Here is a 17,678-nt window from a genome sequence, read left to right as displayed (position 1 = left end):
TTTTGGAAAGGTGGATTTATTGTAACAATGGACAACTAAAAGGTTCTTCACACCTCCCCTGGATTCTGTCTGCACCTCCCCGAGGGAGGTACCCCTCACAGTTTGGGAAAGCCTGACTTATACGTATAGGAAGATGGAGAAGTATAGAGGGCTTTGTAGATATTCTCAACAGCGTCTTATTTAATCTTGCATCTCAGGCATTTAAACTGACTGAATATTATGGGAATTATGTTTCAGCACATCTGGGCAGGAAAGGTTGGGAAAAGTATGATAAATGTTGTGATTCAGATGGTTCCTGCCCAAAAACATGTGATGTAGCATTAGCATGAAATTAAAAACGAAGAGAAAAGAAAATAAGCATACCTGTTTTATCAAGTGCTGTTTTTTTTAATAACATCTGTTTCTCTTACCTATTGTTGGTGCACAGTCAAATGATGAGCCTGTTTATGGAACCTTCTGCCGAAATACTTCATCCCCCACTCACAGCCTTTATGTCTTCGTAAGGAATTTTGTCTGTAAAATAGGAGAAGATGCTGAACTTTTCATGTCCCTCTATGATCCCCATAAGCATGTGGTGATAAGGTATGCAGATTTTCTTTCACTGATAAAAAGTGGTCATCTTCCTGACAAACTTAAATGTGTGTGTGTGTCTGTGTGTTTCATAAATGTGTGGCTTATGATAATCCCTTGGGGTTTGGGTAAATTTAGGAAGTCTTGTAATTAACCACATAAAGTTTATGAACAGATATATTTCCATTAGTGAATTCTTTGGCAAGAGATCAGAAAGACTTAAAGGTAACCCAGGTTTGTATCAAAGCCTAAGCCATTTTAATAGATTAATGGAGCTGCTTGTATCTTAACGTAATTATTTAACCATTGTCTCAGACTTTCACATTGCCCTAGGTTTAGGTGAGATTTAGCATATTGTCTGAACTTGCAGGAACTGAAATTTGAAACTCAGATCAGTTTAAAAGATGCATCTAATATAATTTAATATTGCTTGTCAATATCTTATATGGTGGTATTTCATTATGATAATCTGAGTTTATAAACATAATGTTTATTTTTCCATAGTGAAAATTACTTGGTGAGATGGGGGAGCAAAGGTTTTGTCAAAGAAATTGACAATTTCAACAATCTGAAAGTGGTTTTCACTGTGAGTAGATTTTTTAAAAACACAGTCCTTCTACCCCACCACCCATACCCTTCAACATGTTTTCTGGAAAGTTTATTGAATCAAATATTTTTCATCTATTAAATTTCTTGAATGTTCTCTTTTCTGCTAAAGTTCCTCCGTTTTCAGGAAATAAATGCTTAGCTTAAGTCTGCTAGGTGACCTCACTTCATTCATCTTCTCTATGGCTAGCTTTGCACATAATGCAAAGCCATTATGTCTTGTTGACTTGTTGTGTGAACTCAGCTATTGTGGCTTATTTAATTAACCATGATTAAACAAACAATGGGAAGCATGATATGTGAATAGGGCTATGTAACCTATTCTTGCCTAGGATTTTATTTTTAGTTTATTGAAAGTATTGTGAAATAGACATGGTTCCTCTTTTTGAAAAATTACTGAGTGAATCATAGAACTAACTTTTTCAAATAAATGATATGGAGGGGAAACATCTGCATGCAACTGAGACCTTAGCTGTAAGGCTAAATCTTGCATTAAACTGCAGAGAGTTTAATTTTGCTGTTTTGTTTCTTTCAAAATTAAGAATGTGCAGGCTTATTCTGCTTCTGGTTAGACTGAGATGATCCTGAAACACTGAGGATAGATGGTAGCTGTCATCTTGAAATAATTGATCCATATAGCTTGTTCATCTAGCCATATTTGGCAGACATTAATATTGTGGTACAGATTAAAAATGATCGTATTGTAGACAGATGTTATGCTAAATACAAGAGATGACTAAATCACTGAAACATACAAATTATATCCTAATTACCCAAGGACATCAATAAAGTATTGCTCATGAAGGAAGAGTAAAAAAACATCCTTAATCAGGGGACTAATAAGATTTATTAATTTCTTTTGTATTTTTGTGTTACATGCATAAAAATTACGGCTGATTAATCTGATCATATTTATTGTTTTTAAAAAGCAAGTTGTACTTAAGTGACTTAAAGCTGCATTATACCAAAATACTTCTGAAGAATCTTTAATCACTTCAGAAACTCTCTCTCTCAGCAGTGCTTCCCCTTCAAAATCTCATGATGATTTTTTGAATTCCATTCTACTTCAGTTTAACAAGGAGATGAAGGATGAAGTTTGTGAGCCTTTTTCTGCAATTGTTTAATAATTATTTATTTCTGTGCTTAAAGCTCTTGAGCCAGATTCTCTGATTTCATTAATTGTGGATAAGTTCAAAAATCAGTTTGTGGAGTGGACATTATTGGCTATTTAAAATCATATAAATGAGGAAGACACTGGCAGTTTTTTGGAATGATAATTCTAAGGTGCTTGCAAAACAGGATATGGAAATTCATCTATAGCTAATTTTGAAAATTCAGCTAAATTTTCAGCACTGTAAGAGTTCACTATAGTAGGATCACTTATGATGTTATCTCCAAATTGATTCTAATGTGGTTGGTTGGATGTTTCAGTGGATCTGAGTACACTTTAAAAGATTTTGGCTCAAAAGGGATACAAGTTTCTTTGAGAATGACTTATTTCTCAAAATAATTTACTCTTTTCACTTGGCCTTGTGTTTTAAAGCAAACACCAACTCTGAATTCATTTTTCACATTGTTCAAATCCAGTTGGTGCTGAAGTAACATTTGCTTTTTCTATTGTTATCGTTAATATCTTGCACCAGTAATAGCTCCAGGAAATGTTGATGTTTAGATGCCATAGATTTTTACTGTCAGTCTGTCAATTGGACTTTGCTGTTATTTATCTCAGGATCTTGGAAACAAAGATCTTGGAAGAGACAGAATATATTTGATCTGTCAAATTGTACGGATTGGAAAAATGGATCTCAAAGACACTAACACCAAAAAATATACTCAGGGCATAAGACGGCCTTTTGGAGTGGCAGGTAAAGCAAAAACTGGACAGGATCCAAAAAGCCTTTCATGGTCTTTAATATACTTCCACCTCTGTGTGTGTGTGTTTAGCCACTCTTTGCCCTCCCCACTCCCCACACTACCATTGTCCTTGAATACTGAGGTTCCATTCAGTGCAAGCTGATGGTACCTGATGTACAGATGTCCCAAGATCATGGCATTCATAAGGTTTTTACTGCCAGAAAACATACAAGGATAAGCTTCTGCACTGGATAAATAGGACTCTGATTGTGTAAGTGGATTTGGCCTTCTGTTCTCTCATCTTCAGAACTGGTGTCCTCCAAATCTTTTGTGTGTTGATATATCCATAGAGATTTTATGCAGCTATATCAATAATTTTTCTGTGTAAGGATATAAGTTTTAATGAAACAATTCTGAAGAAAATGTTGAACATGTAGCTTAAAAGTGTTCTTTTTATTGTCTGATCGCAAGAGAAATCAAGATATGAAAGTGACTGTCAAACCAAAGATCCCTTCCTAAATTTGCTCCAAGTGATGTTGCTAAGTGAAATGTTCTTTAAATTCTGCTTTAAAAAAATCCATGTAAAAACGTGGCTGGTCATAGAATGGTGGATTTTATTTTATTTTAGCAGCATGAGAGAACAAGACACAGTATTTCATATGATGCAGAATTTATACAGCAATGTCTTCTTTCTCAGTGATCACCAGATGTGTTGAATTAAAAAAACTTCAATAATCATAGCCAGCAAGTTCTAATGATCATTCTGGCTTGGTGTTGAGGAAATTCAGCTCATCTGGAGAGCACCAGGTTAAGGAAGAATGGTAGGACAAGATAGGAGCTCCAAATGATCTGCTCACCTTTGCATTACCTCATTAATATTTTATACAGGGAATAAAAAAAAAGTAATACCAGAGCATAGGCAAGCAAAATTTGAATGTAAATGCATTATTAAGCAAGCATATCAAATCAGCGGTGTCAGCTCCATTTCTAAATTAATTGCTATTTACTTAGGCCTTTCATAGTTATCGGCAGTTTTTCACTGATGTGTAAATAAGTAATGGATGATGCAGGAAGTGGGAGAAAATCATCGAGTTTTTTGCTTTACAAATTCTCTTTATTGAGATTCCATATAATGTTTTCTCTGGCAGATACTGGTTTCCAGTAGCAGCAACACATCCTCACATATACGCTATCCACACAGCAAAATATGTTGCACTGTATTTGTGGGCCTTTATTTCTCTTATTGTGATAAATATTAGATTTACAATGTGTTTTAAAGAAAAGGAAAAAAAAAGTTTGAAGTTATGTAGCACAGTTAGAGCTTCAAATGCAGTTATATATAGTTTATGAAGTATATGAGTCTAACTGGGAGAGAAGATAGTTATACCTGTTACCTCCTTTAAGTCTTGATGGATTTTTTTCTCCTCTCTAGTAATGGACATCACAGACATCATAAAAGGAAAAATAGAAAGTGATGAAGAGAAACAATATTTCATTCCCTTTCATCCGTAAGAAAATTTTGCTGTTTAATGCTTTTAGTGTGTAAAAAATTATTCCGGTAAGTTGCAGTCATTATGACTTGTAAAAATAAATCAGAATGGAGTATGCCTAAAGGTACTTTTCATATATGTGGCAGGAATCTTCTGTTTACTGAAAGCACAGGGGGAGATAATCTAAATCCAAAGATGTTCTTTCTGTTGCATCCTTATCACAGTGCAGACTAAATTATTGTGCAGGTATCGGTAGATAAGCCCTAGAAGCTGTTGTCCTGAATCTCCCCAAGAATCCATAATACAACTGCTCTTCCTTTGACATTTGTTGATTCCCTTTGCTATTTACTGATTTCTGGATTTGCCACTGTCTTCTGTTTATTAAAGTTGGGAGTGTTCTTTGTTTTACTTTTAAGAATTCTTACTTTAGCACATATTCAACAAATCTGCTTAATATTATAAACATACTGCTTCAGTTTCAAGTACTGATGAAAAAGTTTGTCCCAGAGGCCTCCAATTGACTTTCTGATTCATTATAATGCCTTCAGTAATATTTTTCTTCTTCTTTTAGAGTGCCAGAGAATGAGTTGTTGCATAATCTCTTAAGCAAGGTCACCACATTCAAAAGTGATAGTGGCGGACAAGGTGAAGTATACATACCTGTTCTTATTCCTCCCTCCCATACCTATATCTTTAATAATGGTGGCATGATTGGAGGTCTTTAAGATCAATTTATACAACATCCAGAGCCAAGCTGGAAGATGTGAGGCACAAGTACTAGGAATTGGCAATATAATTTAGGGACGGAAATGCACTTTCTAATATGTTTGGTTATATCAGCCTTAAATGGAACCCCTGGTTCATACATAGAAAACTTCAGTGGTGTGGAGTTTGAGCCTGCTGTTGGTGCATGAGCTACTTGCTTGTGTGAATGTAACTTGGAACTTGTCAATTAGGCTCTCTTAACTATGTATTTCCTTTAATAATTAGTGCACATTTGATTATAAGTATTCTTCATCTTTGTTATGTCTTACAGGATTATGGGTAACTATGAAAATGCTTGTTGGAGACATTACTCATATTAGAAAGGACTACCCTCACCTTGTTGACAGGACAACAGTTGTTTCTAGGAAGCTTGGTTTCCCTGAAATAATCATGCCAGGTACAAACTGGTCCTTTTTCCTTTGAAGCTGAAAGGTCATCTCCCTCCCTCCCTTTCACCAAGACATCAGGGGAAAAGTGAAAAGCATCATTACCTGGATTTACATTTTCATATATCTCTTCATTAAGTCAAAATTAAATTGGTCCAAGCATATCTACGTACATCAATTAATACACAGTTTTTACTTCCTAAGATCCAGAATGGATGATGTTGAAACTAAATTTGATAATACTATGCATAAAATGACCAAATTACAATATAGCTTTTGTTTAAATACACTTCCTTAACCTCTATTTAAATCTTTCTGGCTCTTAATTATTATATTTTTATGGCTGTCATGTCTAAGGTTTCTGTAAAAGGGTTTATGTAAAAAGAATAGGTCTATCAGTCACCACTCTTCAAATACTTTTTCCACCTCCAGTGGGAAATTAATGGCACCCAAATAATTTAGATCCTACTGAGTGAAGGAAGTTATGCCAGCCAGCTGCAGGATTTGCAGCAACATGAGCACTGCTGCCTTGAGGTCCTCAAAAGCAAGAAGCAGCTCTGAAAAGTGGTTTGCCTCTAAGGATTGTCCCAATTTCAAGCCCAAAAGCTAAATGCTGTTTTTCTTTTCCTTTTTTCTTTTTAAAAATAGCATGCTTGGCATCAAAGGCTGCTTTCCAGTCTTCAGTTTGTTACAGTCTTCTGCACATGGTGGGGGTGGGGTGGGGACTTACTCTTATTCTATTTGCCTACTTTTGTTCTTATCCTCTTACTTGACATAAAATAGCTTACAATTTAAAGCAACTTGCACACAGGAAAAAATAAATAATGCAAAAAAAAATTCAAAAGTAAATTAAAATCACCAACCATTCAAAGTCTGGTGGAAGAAATGTGTCTTCCATAGCTTCAAGGCCAAGCAAGCAAAAACCCTTTCCTACAAGGAGAGAGTGGAGTCTTCCTGCTCTTTCCTATGCATGTTCAAGGTATTTTAAGTGAAGATGAAAGAGTCTTGTTTGGAAGCAGTGAAATTTGCCCTTCCCAGTCTTGGTCTCCCCACCCTCCCCACTGTTTTTGCTCCGCCACTGCATGGCCCTCATTGCACAGTTCTTTGAATGCTGTGTTATCCTTTGCCACTTTCTCAGTCAGCTGATTTGATCAAAGTTCACCAGAAGGTGTCACTGCAGAAAGAGGATTATGCATTTATGAAGGAACTATAATCAGCCTTTTCCTGAAGAGACAATGAAGTCAACATCAGGATTAACTTCATTTTCCTCTTGAATGTTCTGTATATCCCTGGGTTTGGAAGAAATGGCTTTTAATGTGTTTTGTCATTATAGCTACTTGCCTCTAACTTTTTGTATTTCTTTCACAGGTGATGTAAGAAATGACATCTATATTACCTTGCTATATGGAGACTTAGATAAATTTAATAAAACTACTCAGAGAAATGTAGAAGTCAACATGTGTGTCTGTGATGAAGATGGAAAAGTAATACCTGTAAGTGCTATTCTACTGTCAATGTATATATTTTTTTAAAAAATGGCTAAAGACTACTGCCATTTTCATCTATAGAGTTTCTGCTCTGTCATATGAATCTACTGGCTTTGATCCAGAATTTCTGCTTGCAGAAATGTGTGCCTATAAGCTGATTTTTACAAGTTAACTTATCCAAATCATGAAATAAAGACTGGATTCACAAAATGTGAGAAGCCATAGCATGGTTGGTTTGCTTTTAGTGCAGAATCTTAAACCAGCCATTATGATTCCTACAGCCTAGTTTATGGCTTAGTGTGTTGTATGGAATATAAAAGGAATATGGTATATACCACCAAGGTGTACCAAGAGTGAACTGTGGAGAGGAGAGACAGGTGGCTGGCACATACCTCTTTGAAAAGACCCGATGTGCTGCAAGGCTGGGAACAGACTTAGATTGACTTGAAAATCACTGCTCCAAATACATTGGTTAAGGACACTTATGGTGTTGCCAAACCCTAATGGCCAAAGGCTCTCCCATGAGAGTCCTACAGTGAAGCTTGTCAATTACTTTTTTTTGAACTGGGATGATTTAAAGTACCTATAAGAAAAAGTGGGACCAGATCAATTGGAATAAAGGTTAACTTTAGCATATTTAAAATGATGATACCAAGTCCTAGCATCCACAGAGACCAAGCCTGTTGCTAAATATAGTGCAGCATTCTTAATACATCTTGGGACTGCAAGGATAGTTCTAATACACTTAGACTGAATAGTTTCAAGGATGTCAAGATTTCTAAAAGTACCAACTTGGACACCATTGAGAAGCTGGGAAATGATTTTGGCTATAAAGACCTTAAAAGCTGCAGGGATAAAGTGGGTTCCTTTCAAATGGAAAAAAATCTCAGTGTAGGACAGCTGAGGACCTACACTGAAATTTTGTGTAAACACCATGATTTTAGTTTTTTGATAGTTTATTACTACATTTTTCTCGGAGGAGAAAGAGGCCAAAGCCCTCGGTGTCTTTCTTATTCCCACCTTAGAGACAGGCACAACACACTTTCAAAGTGGTGTTGGAATGAAGGGAATGAATAAGAAGAAACAACCTTTTATTTTTGATGATCCCCTTAGTTTTTCCCACAGCCTCTCTTGGAATTTAATCAAAGGCTGATTTAAAATCGGCAAAGCCTGTGAAAAGATCACCGCTGGACCAGGAAAAATATTTCTCAGCTAAATAGTGAAGAAGCAGACAGTAGCTCAAAGCTGAACATCTCCTCGGAAGCTTGCCTGCTCCTCCATGAGATGTTTTCATTTCCAATCCGGACCATCAGTAGAGAGATTCAGCATATAGCTTACTGATTGTATTAAGCAAGCTGATGGGTCTTTCATTGGCAGGGTCTAATCTATTTCTGTTGTTTCTGTAGAATGGGAAAACAAAGACATGCTGAGCTGTTAATATGACTGAATAAGACAGCCAGCATTGGAGCCACCAATCCTTGTTCTCCCTTAATAACTCCTGCGGGAATAGAATCTCCCCTCAGGGCTTTCCCAGATTTCAGATGTGAAATGAAGTTTTTGAGTTAGATGTGGACATGGGAAGCCAGTCAGGAAGAATATGTCAAGAGGAAGTCACAGCTAGATTGGCTAATGATTCCATTGTGAAAATACTCTGGAAATAGTTCTCCCAGGAGTCTGCAAATCTTTGGCAGACTGGACCAAAACCTCAATCATTAAAGGAGCTGTTAAGTAAGCACCAGAACTGAGAAAGCTTTGTTTAGATATTTACTTGAACAATTTATATGGCTGCCCATCTTAAAAGGTGGGGGGGGGAATTGATTGATTATGTGCCATCAAGTCAGTGTCTATTCTTAGTGACCACATAGATAGATTTTTTTCCAAGGTAATCTGGCCCTAAGGTGGTCCTTCAGGTCTTCCAATGGTGCACCCATTACCACTGTAACTGAGTCCATCCACCTTGTTGTTATTTGCCCTCCTTTTCTTTTTCCTTCCACCTTTCCTTTCTGAGTGGCATACAAAGAGTTAAAACCAAATCAATATAATTAAACCAGCAATCTACTTAACAAATATCTGAGCTTTAAAAAAAATTGCCCCAAATTTACCACACAGAATAACAGCAAGAAAACCAATCAACCAGTAGAGCTCTCTTAACCTTCTGACCCAAATGCCTAAGGAAACAGCCCCTCTTTAGTGCCTTATGAAAACTAACAGGGCCAGGGCCATCTTGATCTCTAGTGGGATGCTATCCTAACAGTCAGGAACCACGCTGAGACGAGGAATAAGTCTCTAGTGTTTTATTACTGCTACATTAGATAGAAAATCCTAACAAACTGAAGAAGCATGAGAAAACCCATACAGATAAACCCCAAAAGTCAAGGTGGGTCTGTTCTGTGTCTCTTTGAATGGCTGCTCAACTCCTCACTACTATGCATGTGTTTTCCCCCCTGGATAGGGGCCCCCTCCTGCTCACCATCTGTGCTCATGACAGATGCTGGTCCACAGGGCAAGCACTACAACAGAGAAGGCATGAGTTCTAGGTCCAATGAGATAAGATTGCTTGATAGAAGGGACCCAGAGCAAGCCCTCCCTATCAGTTCTGATGGGACAAGCAGAGACATTAGGAGACTGGAGGTCCTGCAAATAGCCTGGTCCTATACCATACAGTACCATACAGTAATAACTAGCATGTTGAATTGCACCCCGAAGCCTACTGGGAGCCAGTGCAGCTCATGGATTAGCAATGTTATATGAGTCTATTGCAAAATGCCGAAAGCTGCTGGCATTGCTGTATTCTGAACCAGTTGCTGCTTCCTAATGTTCTTCAAGGGCAGACCCCTGTACAGTGCACTAGAGTAATCCGAAGAGAAGATTACTAAGAACAAATTATCTGTGCCTAAGCACCCCCCTCTCCAATCTGCAAAGAGTGCAGTTGGCCCAAAATATTAATCTGGGTGAAGGCCCTCCTAGGCACAGCCACCACCAGTTCTTTCAGCAGGAGCTGTTAGTCTATGATGACACTTAGATTTCACATCAGCTCTGACTGGGGGAGTGCAGCCCCATTCAGAGTTAAAGATGGAAAATCTCCGGATCTGGGTCCTTGAGTTTAGCATCTACAGTTAAGCTCCCTCATTCCTCCATTATTGCTTTCCTTTCCTTTGATGTTAGAAGGACTTTGTAGCTCTTCCTTTCCTCTAGGAGTATTTGTAATGTACCTGGAGAGTTGTTAACACAGAAAACATTTTCTGCTGTGAACAGGATCTTTTTTGCTTTGATACTATCAGTGAGGAACTGGGGTTTGAATCTAGTATGCGGGAGACTATGACAATTTGAAGGTAATCTTGATAAAACAGTTTGAAGAGTGATAAAAATAGACTGATAGTATATTAACAGCTGCTGGGCGGAGTCTGATAAGCAGATTTGAGAGCGAAGCTGAAGGAGCATTTCTGAATTCAAGAGAGCTAGCAGGTCTTTTGCCCTCTGGAGGGTCATTTATACTGAACCACTCCCTTTGTTGTGGAACCAAGAGGATAGTGGGTTTTTCTCGGAATTTGGTACTGGCTTTAGGATTAAGAAGGCAAGGGAAGTGATCACTGTCAAAGCAATTTCTAATACAAAAATGTGTTAAATGAAACACAGTTGTGTGAAACCAAGATATAATTGATCACACTGGCCTCTTTGGAGCCCCAAAAGGTGAGTTCCCTGTTGGAATCTTCCCTAGTAGTACTACTAAGAATGACAAGGTCCAAATTATCTCCAAACTAATTGGGCCAATCAAAAGCCTGCCATGTTACTATGCTTCTTCTTAGATCGCTTGACATGGGAATAATAAGTTCCCTCTTTGGGGGGAAGAGACCAATTAAAATGAGCTTGTAAAATGGTGTCATCACCTCCAATGCCGGCAATTACTACTGCAGCATCGATGTCTAAATGTAGCACTTTTGTAATATAGTTGTCAAGAAGGTCCCATAGATGTCTCTATGTCTACAAAGTGGAGGGAGGTAAATGTTAATAAACAGAATATTACAGGGCCTAAACTGGAGGAGGCCACACTGGCACATCACTCCAGTAATCACATGAGTATTGAATTTAGAGGAAACCTTTACAAAGCAGCTTTGAAAAGGTGTTTTGTTGAAACCAAGGTCAAAGTGAAGCATCTCTTTGAAATTTTGCACAGACCAATAGCTTTTCTGTTCCATTATTAGCCTGAAAGGCCTCCACATCAGATGATGCTTTGGCTTTTCCCTCCGTACATATTAATGAAATGAAGCTTATGCCTCCTCGTTGCCCACCAGGGACATGCAGACTGTGTCGTGGAGCAGTTTCCATGACATGAAAAGTGACAAAATATATCATCTTTTGTCCTTTTACTTACTGGGGTATACTTGGCTTTCCTTTTTTTTTTTTTTTGTGATGTGTGAAGTTTAAAATGTATAAACATGTTGTAAAATCCTTGCTTTTGCTTAACTAGCAACTACTTTATAGACAGAAAGACAACTGTACTAAAGCAACTGCTTTGTTCAAAAACAGCATATTGAAATGATTAAACTGATGCACAGGCAACATTATAATATGTCACTTTATTTATTTGTATGTTTAATTAAACATATTTATATATATATGGCTGCCCATCTACCAGAAGGAACTCTGGGCAGCAAACAAGAATAAAAACACAATGAAATTATTAAAAAAAAATGTTGAGGCTCCAACAAGATTCACATCTACAGATTAAATACACCATGCCAATGTTGCACATTCTTCTTGATATACTAGTTTTCATAGTGTTTGCTGAATGTTTTTTTGTTACTTGTTTTTTGCAAATTGCTTAAATCTGTTTAAAAAACTTAGGCCATGTAAGATGGCAAAAGAATGTATATAAACTGGAAGATTCCTTTTGAAAGAGCAATAAAGATTCATGACTGTATCTCAAATCGAACACTTGGTCTAAGGTATAAAACGATCTTTCAAGGCTAATTTATTTATTATATGCATTGTATTTATTTCTTCCTTTGCTCTCCCTGCAAATTAACATAAACATTCTACATGCATTTTCTGTGTGCAGTGTTGGCTCAATTTTATAGATGCTTCTGATGCGATAAAAAATTTAATTTAACAGAAAATTGTAAAGTGAGAAGAGGGGGAAAAATAACACACATAATCAGCCAACAATCCTTTTCACAGGAAAGTTTGAAACTAATTACCTGCTTGCATTGTCAAATTTCCAGGGAATTTCCTCTGGAATGAATAGAATTGATTGAAATGGGAAGGAAGAAATTAAGAGGGCATTTGAAGGAAAGAATAGCTACATGATGCAAAAATAAAAAAGAAATACAACCCAGTTTATTATTCCAAAGGGAAAATGAATCTGGATTTAAATGATACCCCCACAAGTTATCAACATATATAAAAATCCTGCCCAATTGAAAGCAATTCTGGAGATTCCCACCTCCCTAAATCTGTATGCGTATGTCTATTTATTTATTTAAAAGATTTATGCAGATGCCCAGCTTGGACAATGTGATTATGGGGGTGTGTACAAAATACCGAAAACACAAATCCAGACACAAAACAATACCACCACCTAAAAATAATACGCTGAGGAAATTATCTATCTATCCCCCTACCCTCCCACCCACCCACAAACAAACATATACACATCCATACGTACACACACACACACACACACAAACATTTTGAAGAACTGTTAAAAGAGGAAGAAAGAATAGAAAGTTAATTCTGTAACTACCAAGACCTTTACACATTACTATGCCTAATTTTTCCTACCTCTTAATATCCTCCTTGGCTGCATGCACATGAATGCTGACACCATTCTGGCCATTGCCATTATCATTAAATGAGTCTGGAATAAGAAACTAATCTCAAGGATCATAATAGGCAGGAATAGAGAAAGTATATATTTGTGATGAGAATGATACAGTCATAAGAACTAGGAAGTGGCATCTTCTCCTTCTATTTTTCTGTTTTGGACAGAATGTGATTTGCTTAGGAGCTGGAGACAAGCCTGTGAATGAATACAAATCAGTTGTCTACTATCAAGTCAAACAACCCCGTTGGATGGAGACATTTAAGGTATGACAAGGAAAAGAGGTCTCTCCATTTAAAATCTTAAGACAAACTATTAATATTGCTAATTATGCTAAATGGTGGCCTTTGAGAAACAGAGCTAAGGAATCCAAGCTTCAGAATGTATCTGTTAAAATAATTTAAAAAAACTATTCAATTAACTCCCTTCGATCCTACAAGACAGACTACATGGAAATGAAAACAAAAATTGTAATTATATAGTTGTTTTATGTATATTATTTCACTAGGGCAGTATAAATACAAAACTAAAAAAGTTGAGGAAATTAATAAAATGCAGAACAAATGTAACCGATATATAAATTTCTCCTAATTGCAGGTGAATAAATTAGTAGTGATTACTGTAGTTTGTATATAAGGGGTAATAAGCATATTTTAGGGAACATGTGATAGAAATAATTACAGATGGTAGTAAACTACTCAGAAAGTTTATTGCAAATCTGTTTCTGTTAAAGACAGAACACTATAGAGAACAGACATATTAAAATATCTTCTAGAGGAGTAAAGCAAATTAATTTCCCGTGACTTCAAAGACTTCTGTGTCCAAAGTAAGAATCATTTTGTAAATGATGCCATATAATAGAAATCCAAGTTAAGTTTATAGTGAAATATTTATATTTTCCATAAATAGCTTTTGGAACATCTAATTCCAAAGTCTGTTCCGGTTTTCAGCACAGCCCGAACACATGTGCTCTGATACAAAGAGCAACAAATGTAATATATGTATTATAAGATGTTGTTGGTACTTTATATATGGTGTTGGTACTTTAAAGCAAAATACGTTAGTTATATGATCATGTTCAGTGGTAAATCTGAGATAGAGGTATATGATGGTGAATGCAGTAGTAATTACATCCAAGATATGAGTTGGCAGTGAAATGCAAAAATCCTTCCTAGTCATATATCCAGGTACGTAATGATTTATACTTGCTAGGAAATCTAAGATGGTGTATGATAAAATACAGACCTTAAAAAATCATGGTACACAAGAGTTTTCACTGATGAAAATAGCAGATTTCTTTCTATGGATAGAGTTTGACAGTCCTGTTTCGACACTAAGACTTTCTTCCAGCATTCTTGCATGCATTGATTTTATTGTTTAACCTAAGTTGCTGTTCATTTCAAATGCTGTTTCTTTAAATAGATAGCCTTACCCATTGAGGATATGCAAAGAATTCATTTGCGTTTTATGTTTAGACATCGGTCATCTTTGGAGTGTAAGTAACCTCCTTTGTTCCTTGGTTTCAATATGCAAAATTACATAAGTTGATAAAACAATTAATACAAAATTCTGGGTTGTTCAGCTAAAGACAAAGGAGAAAAGAACTTTGCAATGGCCTATGTAAAATTAATGAAGGAAGATGGGACAACTCTGCTTGATGGCATTCATGAACTCGCAGTTTTAAAGGTACACCATCTTATCTTGCTGCATTGATCTGGTTTTGCTGAATCCAGGGGTAACTTCCTATTGGCTATCAAAACATCATAATGTACTCTGAGGAAGGTTGCTTTGGCATAATATGCTTTGTCTGAATTTGGTTTGTTGTGTTGTATGATGTCAAACAATGTGCAATGTGTGAACTTATTTTTACCCTCAAAGCTCTTTAGACTTCTCTGATGTATACTTAGAGGACCGTAATGTTCTATTATGCAGGTATTACAAGCTGTCTCCAAAACTCAAGGAGGATTACTGTATTTGAACTCTTAAGTCAGCAGAACATCTGATTTTTAATATTAAAGATTCTGAGAGCTGAGAAAAGCATGGTTTAAACCTCAGCACATTGTGCAAATCAACACACAAGTCATGGTTTAACTTGGGGAAATCCAGACAGAGTCACAGATGGACAATGAATGATGAAAAATTTCTGTTAACTCCTGAAGCTGATATAGACTCTCCTGGACTACATCTTCAGCTAGTTGATAGATTTGGAAAAGAGAAGTCATGCAGAAGTATGAGAGAAATGTTCATCTTTGTGGCCAAAAGTAGATCAATTTACCTATCTCGTCCTCTTCCTTTCAGTAACCCTTCCTGTTTTAAAACAGCATAGCTTGTAGAAGCAGCTTACACAGGAAGCATATACATAGACTTCTATGCTTGCAGAAGGATTAATTAATTAATTAATTTTAAAAACATTATATGTGCAGGGTCCACAAAAAACAATATTCCTTTTATTGAGGGGGGGGGGAAGAAACTAACCCAAATCACATTATTTATTTATTTACTTACTTAAAATACTTGTCTGGATGCCCAGCTCAAAATCAGAACTCTGGGCAGCTCACAACCACAGTATAAAAACATCATACAAAAAAATTAAAGCAGAAAGCAATAAAAACAGAAACAACAAAAACCTGGCGCCACACCCAAACTCCCTTGATGCAGCACACTACACTTTCTTCCAACTCCAGCTTCATCCTATCCCCAAACCTGGGGGAAAGCCAGCTCCTCACCACTTTCTGCAAGGTTAAAAGGGTAGCGGCCAACCAGATCTCAAGGGGAAGTGTGTTCTGTAGGGTGTTCCATTACAGACTTTAATTATTTTAGGCATAGGAAACCTATTTTTAATTGGAGAAGTATAATGGCAAAACAGTCTCAGTCTGAGGAAGTTGACAATAGCAGGGTAATCATTCATCATTGAAAGCCTTGGAAAATAAAATAACGACAAAGAGAAAGGATGGGAGAGTTAGTGCTAGTCAAGCTTATTAGGGAATATTCCATAATTTGTGTACAATTGATAGGAAGGCCTCTTTTATGTCCATTCTCTGTCTAAACTCTGGAGGTGGGGATTCCAGGGGACAATCACTGACTTTGATTTCTCCGTCAAGGAGAACACATGTCACGGTGCCAAAACCAGTGGCTTGGTATGAGAGATTGAATTTATTTGGCTGTAAAAATCAAGCATATATGGCAGGTGCAAATGCTGCAGCTGACATTTAGTCTGAAAAAAATTCAGCTATCCTCAAACACTTTTAGCAACTAGCTCAATTTTCTGAATTTTGCAACATTCATCCTTTCAGAGGTAATAACAACCAACATGCCAATGGTTTCAGTGGTTTGGCAACTGAGTAAGTTCTACAGTATACTCTTGACACACAAGTAAAAAAGGAAAGGAGAAGTGTTTCACTTTGAGCAAAGTGGTGTCCAGTTTCTGAGTGTCAGAATGAAGCTGTTATGCTGCGCTGAATCAGCTGCTTGCTTTTGACTGACTTTGAAGCAAAGTGCCCTGCCTTGATGCTTTCAATAGGGGGTGTAAAGGCAGAACATGCTGAGGCGCTGATTTAAAGTAGATTACTCCAGCAGTTAGAGTGGAGTCAGCTATACTAAGTGAAGCATTGCTGCTCCACATACTGTAGTCCTAGCTGGTAAATGATTGGCCATAAGTATGAATGTAAGCATAGTGGAAACAATTTATTAATGGCTATTTTCAAGGTTTCCTTGAAGAGAAGGAAACTTATCTAGAGAAAGTAGATCTCACCACAATGATATATCTTTTGTTATGACCAGATTGGATTATTGCACTGAGCTATAGTTAAAGAGGGATCAAAAAAGGCAAACATGCTAATATAATGAGTAATTCTGTACTACTTATATTACTGTCAATTGATTCTCTAACCCAATTTAAAATGTGATACTGGCATTAAGGGCCAGTTTGGGCATTCTAAAAGAAAGTGACGGCCTAGATTAATCACCTATGGCCCTCCAGGTCTCTGGGGGGATGCTGTTCTATAAGGCAGGTGCTGCCACAGAGAAGGCATGACTCCTGGGTCCAACAGAATGACATTGTTTAATAGAAGGAACACAGAGCATGCCCTCTTTGCTAGATATGGTGGGTTGAGCAAAAACAATGGGAGAAACAATGGCAGTACCACAAAAAGCTTGGCCCTATGCCATGCAAGGTTTTATAGGTGACAACCAGCACCTTGATTTGCACTCAGAAGCCTATTGAGAAAGAGTCCAGCTCTTGGAGCAGCAGTGTTACGTGAGCATAGCAAGAGATGCCAAAAATTACCCATGCTGCTACATTCTGGACCAGCTGCAGCTTCTGAATGCTCTTCAAGGGCAGCCTCATGTAGAGTGCATTACAGTAATCCAAGTAGAAAGTGACATGAGTTACCATGAGCAAGTCCTCCTAATCCAGAAAGAATTGGTGCAAAAGCTGAACCTGCACAAAGCTCCCCCTAGCCACAGCTGCCACCTGTTCTTCAAGCAGGCCCCTTAATTTATGCACCAATTCTGACTTGGGAAGTGCACTCCCAGGCAGAGTTAGAATATCTCTAGAATCAGGGGTGGGGTGGGAGTAAAAACCCACAGCTACTAAGTTTTGCCAGGGTTGAGTCAAAGGCTGTTCTCCCCCATCCAGATCCTCACAGCATCCAGACACTGGGAAAGGACCTCTGTGGCATTGCTTGTTTGGGCCAGGGTG

At 37.3% G+C, this 17,678-nt stretch overlaps 1 protein-coding gene across 1 annotated transcript in view; it reads left to right on the top strand.

Moving 5' to 3' along the window:
- Positions 1-17,678, top strand: part of DOCK2 (dedicator of cytokinesis 2) — a 289,582-nt gene that overhangs the window by 27,493 nt on the left and 244,411 nt on the right. Inside the window, exons 8-17 of the mRNA XM_063292441.1 lie at positions 428-582; positions 1,075-1,156; positions 2,906-3,041; positions 4,463-4,538; positions 5,092-5,165; positions 5,557-5,682; positions 7,040-7,164; positions 13,147-13,245; positions 14,402-14,474; positions 14,562-14,665. Coding sequence (XP_063148511.1) covers positions 428-582; positions 1,075-1,156; positions 2,906-3,041; positions 4,463-4,538; positions 5,092-5,165; positions 5,557-5,682; positions 7,040-7,164; positions 13,147-13,245; positions 14,402-14,474; positions 14,562-14,665 — 1,050 coding nt within the window. The remainder of the gene's footprint in view (positions 1-427; positions 583-1,074; positions 1,157-2,905; positions 3,042-4,462; positions 4,539-5,091; positions 5,166-5,556; positions 5,683-7,039; positions 7,165-13,146; positions 13,246-14,401; positions 14,475-14,561; positions 14,666-17,678) is intronic.

The sequence above is a fragment of the Candoia aspera genome, chromosome 2 (assembly GCF_035149785.1).
Source record: "Candoia aspera isolate rCanAsp1 chromosome 2, rCanAsp1.hap2, whole genome shotgun sequence".
NCBI lineage: Eukaryota > Metazoa > Chordata > Lepidosauria > Squamata > Boidae > Candoia > Candoia aspera.
Note: the sequence above shows the minus strand (reverse complement) of the source record. Positions and strands in the feature narration are given on the sequence as shown.